Consider the following 13,386-nt stretch of genomic DNA (forward strand, 5'->3'; position numbering starts at 1 on the left):
ACCGCCAGCCTAGTTCGGGGAATCTCCGCACTGCCACCGCACCTACACACTTCTTTATGAATGCCCACCCAGAAGTCTAAAGTACCGGTTGCGGAGAAGAACGGTGTTTTCCCGCACTACCGACAGCCTCTTTATGAATGATACCCTATGAGTCATAGTCTACTCATAGAACGGCCGGCTTGAGTCCTGGAGCGACTCACTCACTCGGGGGCCGGTCACCAAGGCAGAGCACCAAGTGGGCGGCAAGCGACAGCCGGGGCTACCTTCCGGAAACGTCAGGCTCAGGTATGGCTCAGTTGTGGGGAAATGTGCTGCCAATCTCATAGCATTTGAGGGGAAATATGCTGCCAATCTCATAGCATTTGTGGGGAAATGTGCTGCCAATCTCATAGCATTTGAGGGGAAATGTGCTGCCAATCTCACTGCATTTGAGGGGAAATGTGCTGCCAATCTCACTGCATTTGAGGGGAAATGTGCTGCCAATCTCATAGCATTTGTGGGGAAATGTGCTGCCAATTCTCATATAAACAGAAGAGAGGGAGCACAGTTTCCAAAAAAGAGTATGCAGCGTGCCCAAGGTCTCTCCCCAGTGCCTCCTGGGAAGTGCAGTCCAGATAAAACAGAAAGGACCGGCACCGCTGTCTTGTATCAAAGCTCTTTTAATAGCACCAAAGTGGCAGCAGTACTGCTGCCACTTTGGTGCTATTAAAAGAGCTTTGATACAAGACAGCGGTGCCGGTCCTTTCTGTTTTATCTGCCAATTCTCATAGCATTTGTGGGGAAATCTGCTGCCAATCTCATAGCATTTGAGAGGAAATGTGCTGCCAATCTCACTGCATTTGAGGGGAAATGTGCTGCCAATCTCATAGCATTTGAGGGGAAATGTGCTGCCAATCTCATAGCATTTGAGGGGAAATGTGCTGCCAATCTCACTGCATTTGAGAGGAAATGTGCTGCCAATCTCACTGCATTTGAGGGGAAATGTGCTGCCAATCTCACTGCATTTGAGGGGAAATGTGCTGCCAATCTCATAGCATTTGTGGGGAAATGTGCTGCCAATAATCTTGCATTTGTGGGGAAATGTGCTGCCAATAATCTTGCATTTGTGGGGAAATCTGCTGCCAATTCTCATAGCATTTGTGGGGAAATCTGCTGCCAATCTCATTTCATTTGTGGGGAAATCTGCTGCCAATAAGATTGCATTTGTGGGGAAATCTGCTGCCAATAAGATTGCATTTGTGGGGAAATCTTCTGCCAATTCTCATAGCATTTGTGGGGAACTGTGCTGCCAATTCATATTGCATTTGTGGGGAAATCTGCTGCTAATTCTCATTGCATTTGTGGGGAAATCTGCTGCCAATTCTCATAGCATTTGTGGGGAAGTCTGCTGCCAATCTCATTGCATTTGTGGGGAAATCTGCTGCCAATTCTCATTGCATTTGTGGGGAAATCTGCTGCCAATCTCATTGCATTTGTGGGGAAATCTGCTGCCAATAAAATTGCATTTGTGGGGAAATCTGCTGCCAATCTCATTGCATTTGTGGGGAAATCTTCTGCAAATCTGATTGCATTTTGTTATCGGCCGGCCGGCCGGCCCTCCACCATGTGGACTATTGTGTGCCACTGTCCTCGGTACGATGTCCTCCTTTTGCAAGTGGCCACTCTAGCATGCGCGCCATTTTTCACTTATCCCGGCTGTAATTTTGCTACCGCCAGTGTTTCTTTCCTGGGGGGGTGTGGTGGTGTTATTAGTTGCTGAACACACGAGGGGGGGGGGGGGGGTTATATGTTCCTGGGGAGGGGGAAGGTTATTAGTTGCCCACTGGGGGGGTGTTGTTTATTCACTCCGGGGGGAGGGTTATTAGTTGCATGTAAGGGGGGGTATTAGTTACCTCCAGGGAGGGTTATTAGTTGCCTGCCAGAGGATGGTTCTGTGTGAGAATAGGGTTAGGTTGGGTTGCATTTTCTGATGCTAATTCATTGAAATCAATCGTTGGGTAGCACTTTCTGATATGTATACCTATAAATTATTGCAACCGGTTGCAAAATTTAATAAAGTTGCAAACATTTTCACCACAGCACATCCACACTACGTCCAGACTAGTGGAATTACCAGGATGCCTAGTGAAGGATCCAGGCAGACTGGGAAGAGGGACAGATCAGCCTGAAGGGGCTGGTGCAACCCCCAGGTATGTATATTTTCTTTCATTTACTCTCAGGTTTCCTTTAAAAGATAAACGAGGTTAGACAATGGGAGATATGGGTTTGGTTTCAAAACAGGAACAGACAGTAAAAATACTTGTATTTTTACACAGAGGGCACTACTGCACTAGGACACCATTTCGCAACAGACAGAGAGTGATTCAGGACAGGTATCGGTGTGCCTCATTTCGCACCCCCACGGTGAAAGAGCACCAATAGTCACTGAATACTGCTAAACACCGCCTACTCCGTGAGTCGAGAAGTCTGGGTAATATTCTTCCTTACATGGTCTACACCCAAAAGCGCCCTCCCTAATACCTCAAACCCCGGGCCCGCCCATCAATCTCAGTTATGCGATGTGCACACCCTTCCTTGTCCCACCTTCTCCGCCTCTCTGATTGCCTTGTATAAGGCAGCCGCTGATAGGTCGCCGCGGCCACCCTTTCTCTTCAGCTGCGGCGAATGGTAGATGATCGCTGACGTCACGCCAGGGTCTGGTAGGGCGGGTTCGGTCCGAGCTGTAGAATTGGCTTTTGCGACTGTGTTGGACGTGCTTGGGGGTGACGTCACTGGAATCGGCTTTACGTCAGGGAAGGAGCCTGGTCGCACCGTAAGTAGGACATTGAGCGCTGTAGCCGGTGATATGTGACGGGTGTATATTGTTGTGGGGGATCAGTGGAGAGGCGTATGCTGCAGCGGATGAAGCAGTGCCTGACAGTAAACAGGCCGTATGTCTGTATGGCTCTACATGGTGACGTCTGCTCGTAGGGACGTCATGAGCCCGAGCTTGCAGGAGCTCTCCAATCATCCGTAGTCCGCCGTGTGAGGGATCGCTTGCTCGGGTTAGGTGTGGAGGACATTCTGAGTAAAGGCATGATGGGTGTCAATGGGCCAGACGAGCCCAAACATGCAGGAGGGAGACGGGTATAACCGGTATGGGGGATCTGATAACACGACTTTATTCAGCTCCAATCCGCTGTAATATTATAGTAGAACAGCTGATCCTGTACGCATATGGGCCTCATTGTACGCTAAGGTATACATCTTATCACTTCTGGGAAGTAGTAGTAGACCTTTGGTAAATATGTGGGTTTTGGGTGTGGTGATGCTGTAAAACCTGTTATATACACCATACAATCTTGATTGAACAATCTTACATTCTCCATGTAGTACAAAGGATTTCTTGAACCGTGTGCTTTTAAAGAGGATCTGTGACTTTAAGAAACTGAAAGATTCCTTGGGAGGCCTCTGCATCCTAATGAGGCTTTCCCCTTTTCCAGTCCTGGTATGTCAGCCCCTTCCAGTGCTGGCTTCCCCGAACAGTCAATAACAGTGGCCTTTCTGCACAGGCGCAAATAACCAAGCCTGATTGGGTCCAGTCTACTGCGCAGGCATGGGCAGCTCTCACCTGCGCAGTATAGCGGATCCAGTTGGGCTCAGCTATTTCTGCTAAACCTGAGCGGAAAGCTGCAAGTGTGCAGTGGCTCAAGCAGACTTTTGGGGGTCCTACCACTGGATTACCTCTGCTGAGGATGAAGGGGAAAGGCTCTTTAGGATCCAGTGCTCCTGCGGCACTTTTCTCGCTACAGGGTCACTTTTAAGGATTGGTTCATATGTAGATGTAAGATTATAAAATCATGTATATATGTATGTACAGTTAACAGTAAGTTTTCACGTTTTCTTCTCCACTCCATTAGCTACATAGAGCACATTTGAGATTTAAGCTGAAGCTAGTAATCAGCAGAGGTGTTTGCATATCGCCGTATCAACCTTGGTGCTAGTTCACTTTAGGGGACTCAGCAGGAAACTTCATTGGGAAAAGTTCTCCAATCACAGTACCCTCTTACAGCACAAAGTGCTATGATTGGCCAAAAAGTGTGGGTGTAGTTTACCTGGAGGTTTTAGATGGTGCTGTCCACCCAATAGCATTAGCTGAATTTGCGTAGAAGGTTTCCTGTTCGGTCCCCTAAATTGAACTAATTCCGCTTAATATGTACTAGAGTGAAGCTAGTCATGCAAATTCTATCACCGTACCATAAACAAACCTGGTTGTATTACACAGTGAAGTTACTGACTTGGTAGTATGTTTTCCTTGTGTCTGCTTAGGATCGACCTAAGATCTTGGGGTGACTGGGGAAGATGCACTTGCTTATGTGGGAATTGCTAAATACCGTTCTTTAGCAGATGTTGGGCAGCCACTGTACATATGCTGGAATCTCTAAAGATTCTTAGCTGAAACTGTCTTTGACACCACAGCCAAGTTCAATCCAGCATGTGTACATAGCTTTAGGAATACTGGTTGACAATACTTTAAATTGTATTCGATGCCAAGAAGCAGCTAAAGCAAGTTAAAGTTAGGGATGAATAAAAAGGGAAATAAAAACTTGGGATGCTAGCATAATACTGGCCCTCTAGTACACCTGAACTGAGAGAGATATAGTGGCTGCCATATTTCCTTTTTTAAAATACCAGTTGCCTGGCAGTCCTGCTGATCTCTTTAGCTGCAGTACTGTCTAAATCGCACACTTGAAACAAGCATATTTCTAGTTTCCAGTCAGACTTCAGTCAGAAAACTGACTGACATGCTTGTTCAGGAACTATGGCTAAGATTAGAAACATAGGTTTAGCAAAAAAGCCAGACAATATGCATTGTTTAAAAATAAATGTCAGCCTTTTTATCCCTGTGCTGTAACTGTCTTGTGAAACTGCATCTGGAATGTGAGTTCTGAGTACCACATTACAGGAAGGACGTCAGCAATTTGGCACAAGTGCAGACAAGCCACAAAATTGAACAGGGGTGGAGGGTCTCACCAGGAAAGGTTAGATAAACTGGGCCCATCAAAGCTTAGTATACACCTACAATGAATGTCGGGTGCCAGAGATCGGGTCTCGATTACTCTGGTGACAGTTCAGGCCAAGTTCTGTACAGAAGCGTTCCTAGCCTATAGGCTAGCAGCGACTCGTTCTGTTCCTATGAATGGGGTAGGAGGGCTGACGGAGCGACATTTGGAGTATGAAAGAACAATGCCTTTGACTAAGTTGATTGGCCATGGCGGATTGACTGCTAGTGCATTGAGGGGTCGGAACTGCAGAACAGCAGAATGTGGCTTTCAGTTTAATAACTTGTCCACTGTAGCACTTCTGTGTTGCTTTGTAAGACACATTTCTGCATGCGGAAATGCTTAAAACAGCTGACTTTACCGACCACTCGGCAAAGTCAGCATTCATAAAGCCTCTTTCCACATGGAAAAATGACACTACCGAGCAGAGTGATAAATCACCGCCTTGTGCGGTGATTATCTGTACAAATGTAGCAAAATGTTCATTCATAAAGATCACCGCAAGCGGTGTGAGGTCAGGAAGTACCGCTCCCTCTGATGTGGCGATACCAATGTAAGTGAATGGAGACACACAGACCTCCCAGGCAGCTGCAGCAGAGCGGAACACGGAGAAATGTATCAACTCGGCAGCTTCCGTGTCTCCGCAAGCCTACCGCCAGCTTAGTTCGGGGAATCTCCGCCTTGCTTCCGCACATGGATACTTTTTTATGAATGCCCACCCAGAAGTCTAAAAATCCGCCAGCGGTGTTTTCCCGCACGGATTCTCTTTACCGACAGCCTGTTCATGAATGATAGCCAATAGGCTCTATTCTCAATGACTTCCTGCATGCGGTAAAGTACATGCGGGAAGTTACCGACCAAAACATCGGCAAGTTCACTATCAAAAATTTCCACGTTTTTTCCGCATGCGGTAAATGTGCGGTATTCATGCGGTAAAAGTTCAGCAAAAGTCGGTATATTCCGCAAAAAAAACAATTCACAAAGCATTTTAGGCGCATCATTTCGTTGTTTACCGTTTTTTTTTTTTTTTTAAATCACTTTTTCATGCGACCTGATTACCGCATGAATAATGGCTGTTTCCACATCTTTTTTACCGCATGCGGAAAACCTGCGGAAAATGTTAGCAAATGCTGAAAAAATGTGGTTTACCGCTGGCAAAAAATTTAGCTGTAAAATTTTGCGGTAATTTTGGCTCTTTGTGAATAGAGCCCATTGCATTAGTGCAAGATAGGTTTTAAATGACCTCTTTCTAATTTCTCTGGTATAGTGCAAAAATACCAATATAAAGCCCTGTACATTATTGAAGGACCGCAGATGGATTTCTCCTTCATTATAAATGGCTACCTCACCAGAAGGACAGTGTGATGTTTGAATGCATAGTCTCTAGTGTAAATGGAAGGGTATATTTAGAAACCATAACTACAGTAATGGTGTACTTTGATTAAATTTATATATACCAAGGTATGAATAAGGGTGACCTTTTGTACTAGGTTGTATTTATACAGGAATTTCTATAAAGGGGAAAAGTTTTTACAGTAAGGTGGAGTTCACACAAAATGTGTACAGTTATGTTCCTGACCTGTCTGTTGTCTATCATCTAACAGACAGGAGTGTGTGTGTGTGTGTGTGTGTGTGTGTGTGTGTGTGTGTGTGTGTGTGTGTACCCAGCCATAGAAAACTGATGCAAAACTGTCAGGACTTAACTGGAATGGAACAGTACACATTTTATCAGAGCTGTGCATTTGGTACAAAAATCATCCGACTCCTCAGTTTATGAAACCTGACTCCAGGTACCCAAAATTGCTCAGACTCTTGAGGCCGGGTTCACATTAGGACGCATCCGCCTGTACGCTTGCGTTCCAGTAACGCATGGTCCCGACATGTCGGGAACGTCCGCGCCGATGAGCATAACGTAGCAATGTGAACTTTCCCATAGGGAAAGCATTGCTGCGGAACGCTCATCGGAGCGGAACGTAGGCTGAAAACAGCCTAATGTGAACCGAGCCTTACTCCTTGACTCCAACTCTGACTCTGCAGCCTTGCATTTTATACGTGAACCTGGCCTTAGGTCTAGCTCAAACAACAAATTGTAAACACTCTTTGCTGTGACATGGGTTTCAGGTAGGGATGGTCAATGCAAAGAATTCTGATTTGATACAGGTTTATACATATTTATGCAATTTATAAAAATGGACCAATCAATGAAGGTGGAATTTACGGTAATTGGTCTGTTTCAATCTGCATGCAGTATTGGTGTGGACCAATTGGTCGTTGACTGCTAATGGTGGATGCTGCAGGGCAACATGGAGACTGGCAGGAGAACGGGAAGGCACAGAGCTCCCCAACCCTATCCTCAAGGCCTACCAACAGTACATGTTTTGCAGAAAACCACAAACATGCACAGGTGAGGAAATTAGTGTCTCAGCAGAACTAATTAACTACCTCTGTGGATTTCCACAAAACATGCACTGTTGTTGGGTCCTGAGGACAGGGTTGGAGAACACTGCTTTAAAGCACAGGCTGGGAAGAGTTGGAGAGAAGTCCGTTTTTACACCTGAATTCACTTCGCTTTTTGACATTCCTTGCCACTGGATCCTCTGACTGGAAGAAAGTGGTTGAAGTTCATGAATGCCTGTGAATTGGGCATGTGCAAACCCACACCTAGTGCACAGAAACAAGTGCTACTAAACTGGGCATGCAAGAGATCTTAACTTGCGAACAAGCACTTGTTTACAGTGAGCATGCATGGAAGAGAACCACCCATGACCATTCAGATGCTTGCTGCACTGGTCCAAGGGAATGGGGCACCCATGGGGAAATGGACACCTCCAGAGGTGTTTGTCGGTAGGAATGCAAACCACTATTTGTGGTTAGCAACTCTTCACATCAATTCAGGTGTTCTATAAATTTGAAAGCAAACTGGAACTGGCATATCCTTGACCATCACAAATTGGGACCAAGGGGGCTGCAGTAGTTACATTTGTGTTTTTGTTTTTCACAGTTGCAGAGTGGGCTGGTTTCCATTCAATCCTTTAAAGGGAATCTTCAACTTAATCGCTAAAAAACAAAACAAAACAAAAACAAACTCTTGTGGTGGAAGCCTCTGGATCCCAATGAGGCATCCCTTGTCCTCAGCCAGCCACATCCCGCGATTGCACCCCCTCCCCCCCCCCCCCCCCCCCCCCAAAACAAACAACAATATTTCCAGTTGAGCTCCAGTGGCAATAGCCAAGCCCAATTGAGTCTGCTCTGCTCCGCAGGCGGATCGCTCTAGAAGCCTCTTTAGGATCCAGAGGCTTTCCCCTCCCGTGGTAAGTACACCCTATGGGAATAATCTATATTTTTTTTTTTTTTTTTTTTTTTTTTCCCTTCAGGTTTACTTCAAATGTAGACCTACCGTAGTAGGCAAAAACAATATGCAAACTTGTCCTCTGCCTAGTATAGTGCATGTGTGAAGCTTAATTGGAGCTCATTCCTGCCATGTGTTGTGATAGTTTGTGTAATATATACAGTATATGCTACAGCTAGAACCCGAAGTCTGGCCGGGCAATATAAGAAGGGATCCTTTCAGACTTTGGCCGGCCAGAAAGCGACATGACAAGCCATGAAAATCCACGAGGATGTCCGCTGTTGCTTAGGAAACAATATTTCATGAGCTCGCTAAGTGTATTGCAATGTAGTGTAGTTTTTTAAAAGCGCTGCTGCAGACATTTCTGCTTAATATATGTATTTTAGCACTGCATGAATTGGTGTCATTGCATGGTGTTTACACTGCAAAGTGTCTTTGAGAAGGATATGGAGGCTGCCATATTTATTTCCTTTTGAACACTGCACATTGCCTGACTGTCCTGTTGATTCCTTGCCTAATACTGCCATAGACCCTGGACACAAACACTTCCATACTGCACCTGATCCTGCTGCCGCGCTCCACTCCCCCTCTCTCCATGCATGTGGATGCTGACTCGCTCCTCCTCTCATCCAGGAGCTGGTGATCTAGCGGGACACAGTGGCCGCCTTCCGCTATACCACTCCGGATCCTCTGTACTTGTGCCATACTTTTGCACTGTAACCCCAGCGGTGCACGTGTGTCTGGGTCACATTGAGGTTACAGAGCACAAGTATGGAGGACCCAGAACGGTATAGTGGCAGGTGGTTACTGTGTCCCTCTAAATAGCCACCTCCAGCAGGGGAAGAGGTGTACGTCAGCATCTACAGCAGGATGGGTAAGTGCTTCCCTGCACACTGTGCCTTTATTCTAATGCCTCATCTACACAGTACAATTTTTCTGTCAGATCTGATCGATTAGATTTCCAACCAGTCCAATCGGATTGCGTTAGCTTTTGCAATAGTTTTTGGGTACTTATCAAAGCAAAATGAATCGCAAAATTTATCTGAAACAATTTGGATGTCTACACATGATGCAATTTCTCATTTGATCTATCTAATAGATCCGTCTGTCTGATGGAAAATTGTGCTGTGTAGATTAGGCTTTACCGTATCTTCTGAATATAAGACTCACACAGAAGAAAAAGGGTTCAGAAAAATACGATACAACATATTTTTATGATTGTAATCTCATAAAAATTGTACCGGATTTTTCTGGACGAATTTTTGGGTCTAACTTTATACATTAAGAAGTTGACAATCTACCCTACGCCGTTACATTTTCATAAAAATTGATCCGAAAAATCCACCACTCCTGATCGATGTAAGATTTCTCGAACACCTTTCTCTTCACCTCCTCGCTTCTACCACCAACCCAAAAAAGTGATCCTACATTCCATGTATTTATATAGTGCTGATTGTCTCCTACAACGCTATATGGGATACATTGTCCTGTCACTAATTCCTACAAAATCCATAGTCTAATGCAGGGCTGTGGAGTCGGTCCAAAAATCCACCGACTCCGACTCCTCAGTTTAGGATTCCATCGACTCCGACTCCTCTAATTTGCATATTACAATTTTGTTGATTAAAAGTATGTAACATGAAATTCGTCTCTTAACTGCCAACGCTTAGGAATTTTACAAGACAACTGAAGTGAGAAGGATATGTAGACTACTATATGTATTCCCTTTAGACTACAACTAGTCCTTGGTAAGAGTACTTGTAAAAGGTACAAACCGGAACAAAGAACATCTATCAGGCCTTAGGCAGTGTAAGTGTGGGTACATGTAAGAATGATGTGCAGGTACTCTGCAGGGGAATGAGGAGATTCTTCCTCTATTACACATTCTTCATGCACAATCTGAACCAGGTTTATGGGTGATGGACAACACCTCTGTGTTCAATGTGCACAACATTCTCAGTGGATTCCCTGCAGCTCTGTGGGGAGTGCATATGTAGAGTATAGTACTACTGTGTAACAAAGTAAACCTGAGACAGATGAAATTAAAGTTTTATACATACCTGGGGCTTCCTCCAGCCGCCTTCAGGATAATCAGTCCCTCGTCGTCCTCCTCCACCACCTGGATCTTCTGCTATGAGTCCAGGTACTTGAGCCAGTCGGGCGTAGTGCGCATTCACACACTCTGCCTCCGGGAGCGTACTACACCTGCGCAGCACTATTGCGCAGGTGCAGAACGCTCCTGGCTGTGGAAGCGGCATGCGGCCGGACTGCGCTGACTGACTGAATTACCAGGACTCATAGCAGAAGATCCGGGTGGTGGAGGACAGCGAGGGACTGATTAGCTTGAAGGGGGCTGGAGGAAGCCCCAGGTATGTATAAAACTTTAATTTTCATCCGTCTCAGGTGCCCTTTAATTTGTAGTCACCAAACCAAATTTTAACATATCAAATTATTTGATTTCATCAGCAAAGGGAGTGCGTACATTTGCATAAATCAGCATCAATGCAGAATTATTTCCATCTCATTGACCATCTCTATTAGTGACACAGCTACACATCAGGCTTTATTCTTACAGCATAGATGTTATTTAGTATATATGTTACGGCCAGAACCCGAAGTTTGGCCAGAACTAGAAGTGGCCGGCCACTTCGGGTTCTGGCCGGCCAATGTGCGAACTGGCCGCTGCGCTGCGGCCAATGTGAGAAATGCAACAATTCCTGTAAGGTTAATGTGATGTTGTGGCCGCAGCGCAGCAGGCAAATGTATCACATCTTACTTTATTCAATGAAATTAAGCCGCCCGGCTTTTTCTCTGCCTCTCTCTCCTCCCCCCCGCCTCTCTCTCCTCCTCCCCCCGCCTCTCTCTCCTCCTCCCCCCGCCTCTCTCGCTCTCCTATGGGTAGCCGGGCGGGGACACGCGTGTCCCCTCCAGAGTCGTTCGTCGCGGCAGTTGAATCCTGCCGTTCTTGCAGAGCGGGTGCTGGCAGAAGCAATGTCTGCAGCCTCCCCGCTCTGCTCTCCTGCCGCGAGGAACGACTCTCGGGGACACGCGTGTCCCCTCCGGCTGGCCATAAGAGAAGGAGAGAGAGGCGGGGGGGAGGAGGAGAGAGAGGCAGAGAAAAAGCCGGGCGGCTTAATTTCATTGAATAAAGTAAGATGTGATACATTTGCCCGCTGCGCTGCGGCCACAACATAACATTAACCTTACAGGAATTGTTGCATTTCTCACATTGGCCGCAGCGCAGCGGCCAGTTCGCACATTGGCCGGCCAGAACCCGAAGTGGCCGGCCACTTCTAGTTCTGGCCAAACTTCGGGTTCTGGCCGTAACATATATAAGAGATTTCTGTGTACACATCATATATACAGTCACAATCAGATGTGTATATCTGACTTTAAAAATACGGGGACTGCTTTATTGAAGCAGCACAAGTAACTAATTCTGATTGGTTTATTTCATTTTTGTGGACTAAGCACAGCTATTACTGTATATATACATTATTTTTAATGACTATTTGAGAAATAGAACATTTTATCATATTTTCTATTTTAATTAGTTACAAATTCATTAGGAGTCAGAGTCGGTGCATTTTTTTCCGACTCCAGGCACCCAAAATTGCACGACTCCGACTCCACAGCCCTGGTCTAATGTCCTATCATCTTAAGGTGCCCATTTAAATTTTGATTTATAAAATGCCAACATATTCCATGGCACTGTACAAAGAAACAAACATAGGGTACCAAATAATACAGACACTGGTATAAACCAATGTACAAAGTATCCTCGAGGATAAGAACCACTTCCTGCTGCACTGCCCCAAATATACTGCAACCCGGGAAACATTCCTTAAGAAATTGATAGAACTATTTCCAGGTTTTCACACATTAGAGGATGTGAGAGAACTCTACATTCTGCTAGGGGAAGAAGAATCCACAGTGACGATCGCTGCACACTGTCACAGCATGCCACAGACTGAGAGGAGCATAAATGAACTGTAAGGCTAGGTCCACACTTGTCCGCTGCAGAACGGATCCGTTTAAAACGGATCTGTTTTTTGTAAACTTTTTTTTTTTTTTTTTTTTTTCTTCCCCTCAGATGTTTTCCAGTCTGCGGAAATGTCACTAGCTGTGGGTGGGTGGGGCTGCCATGCTGGAGATGAGAGCAGGCAGGAAGAGGGGAGGGGGGGGGTGTCTGTCCCCCCTCCCTAACCTGGGTCCCTAGTTTCAATAATTTTAAAAATCATTTAAAAGCAATATAATGTAGCAGGCGGGGAACTTGTTTCCTTGCGCTCCACCACTTGTTGTGTCACTTCCTGTAATGTCGTCCAATGAACAACAGAGGGCGGCATTGCAGGAAGTGACCTGGCGAGCGGTGGGACGCAACAAAGTTCCCCGCCTGCTACATTTATATTGATTTTAAATGATTTTTAAATTTAAAACTAGCTGGAGGCTGGACGGGGGACCCAGGTGAGGGAGGGGGGGGATGTCTTCCCCCAACCCGCTGCCACCCCCGTCCTGGCTGCTTCCCCCTCTAGCATGGCGGCCCCCTCTCACCCACAGGCTGTGACACAGAAAAGGATCAGTTTCTGTGTCCAAAACTGCCTGTGTAGAGGGGGATCAGTTTCCCCATTCATTTTCACTACCCCTCCGTGTATCTGGGGTCCGCGAAAATGTTGCAAATCTGGACCGTCTGTTCAAGTTTTGAAAACTTGTCCCCCTGAACGCAGACGATCCGTGTTTTTGTTTGTTTTTTTTTGTTTTGAGTGAAGAGAGCTGCTATTTTTTTAACACTGGTATCCAAATATAAGTGTAATAAAAAAAAAAAAAAAAAAAAAGAGCCACGGATATGTTTCTGGACCAAGTATGAACCTACCCTTAACCAAAAAAATGTCCATGAACTGCTAATGCTGGATCCACACCATGCAAATTTTTTTTTTTATTATTATTTTTTTTTCAGATTTACCTGCCAGATCGATAATTTCCAGCATGTCCGATCTG

The 13,386-nt window shown here is 45.6% G+C and overlaps 1 protein-coding gene across 4 annotated transcripts in view; it reads left to right on the forward strand.

Moving 5' to 3' along the window:
• Nucleotides 1–2,663: 2,663 nt before the first annotated feature.
• Nucleotides 2,664–13,386, forward strand: part of LOC137534149 (catenin delta-1-like) — a 77,179-nt gene continuing 66,456 nt past the window's right edge. For 3 of the 4 annotated variants that reach the window (XM_068255532.1, XM_068255534.1, XM_068255533.1), the window contains exon 1: nucleotides 2,724–2,812. Coding sequence is in view for 1 of the 4 variants with exons in the window: in XM_068255535.1 (XP_068111636.1) it covers nucleotides 2,672–2,812 (141 nt within the window). In the remaining 3 variants the exon portion in view is untranslated. Of the gene's footprint in view, nucleotides 2,813–13,386 lie in introns of all 4 variants that reach the window. The other variant, XM_068255535.1, reaches the window with a different exon arrangement.

The sequence above is a fragment of the Hyperolius riggenbachi genome, chromosome 10, assembly GCF_040937935.1.
Source record: "Hyperolius riggenbachi isolate aHypRig1 chromosome 10, aHypRig1.pri, whole genome shotgun sequence".
Lineage (NCBI taxonomy): Eukaryota > Metazoa > Chordata > Amphibia > Anura > Hyperoliidae > Hyperolius > Hyperolius riggenbachi.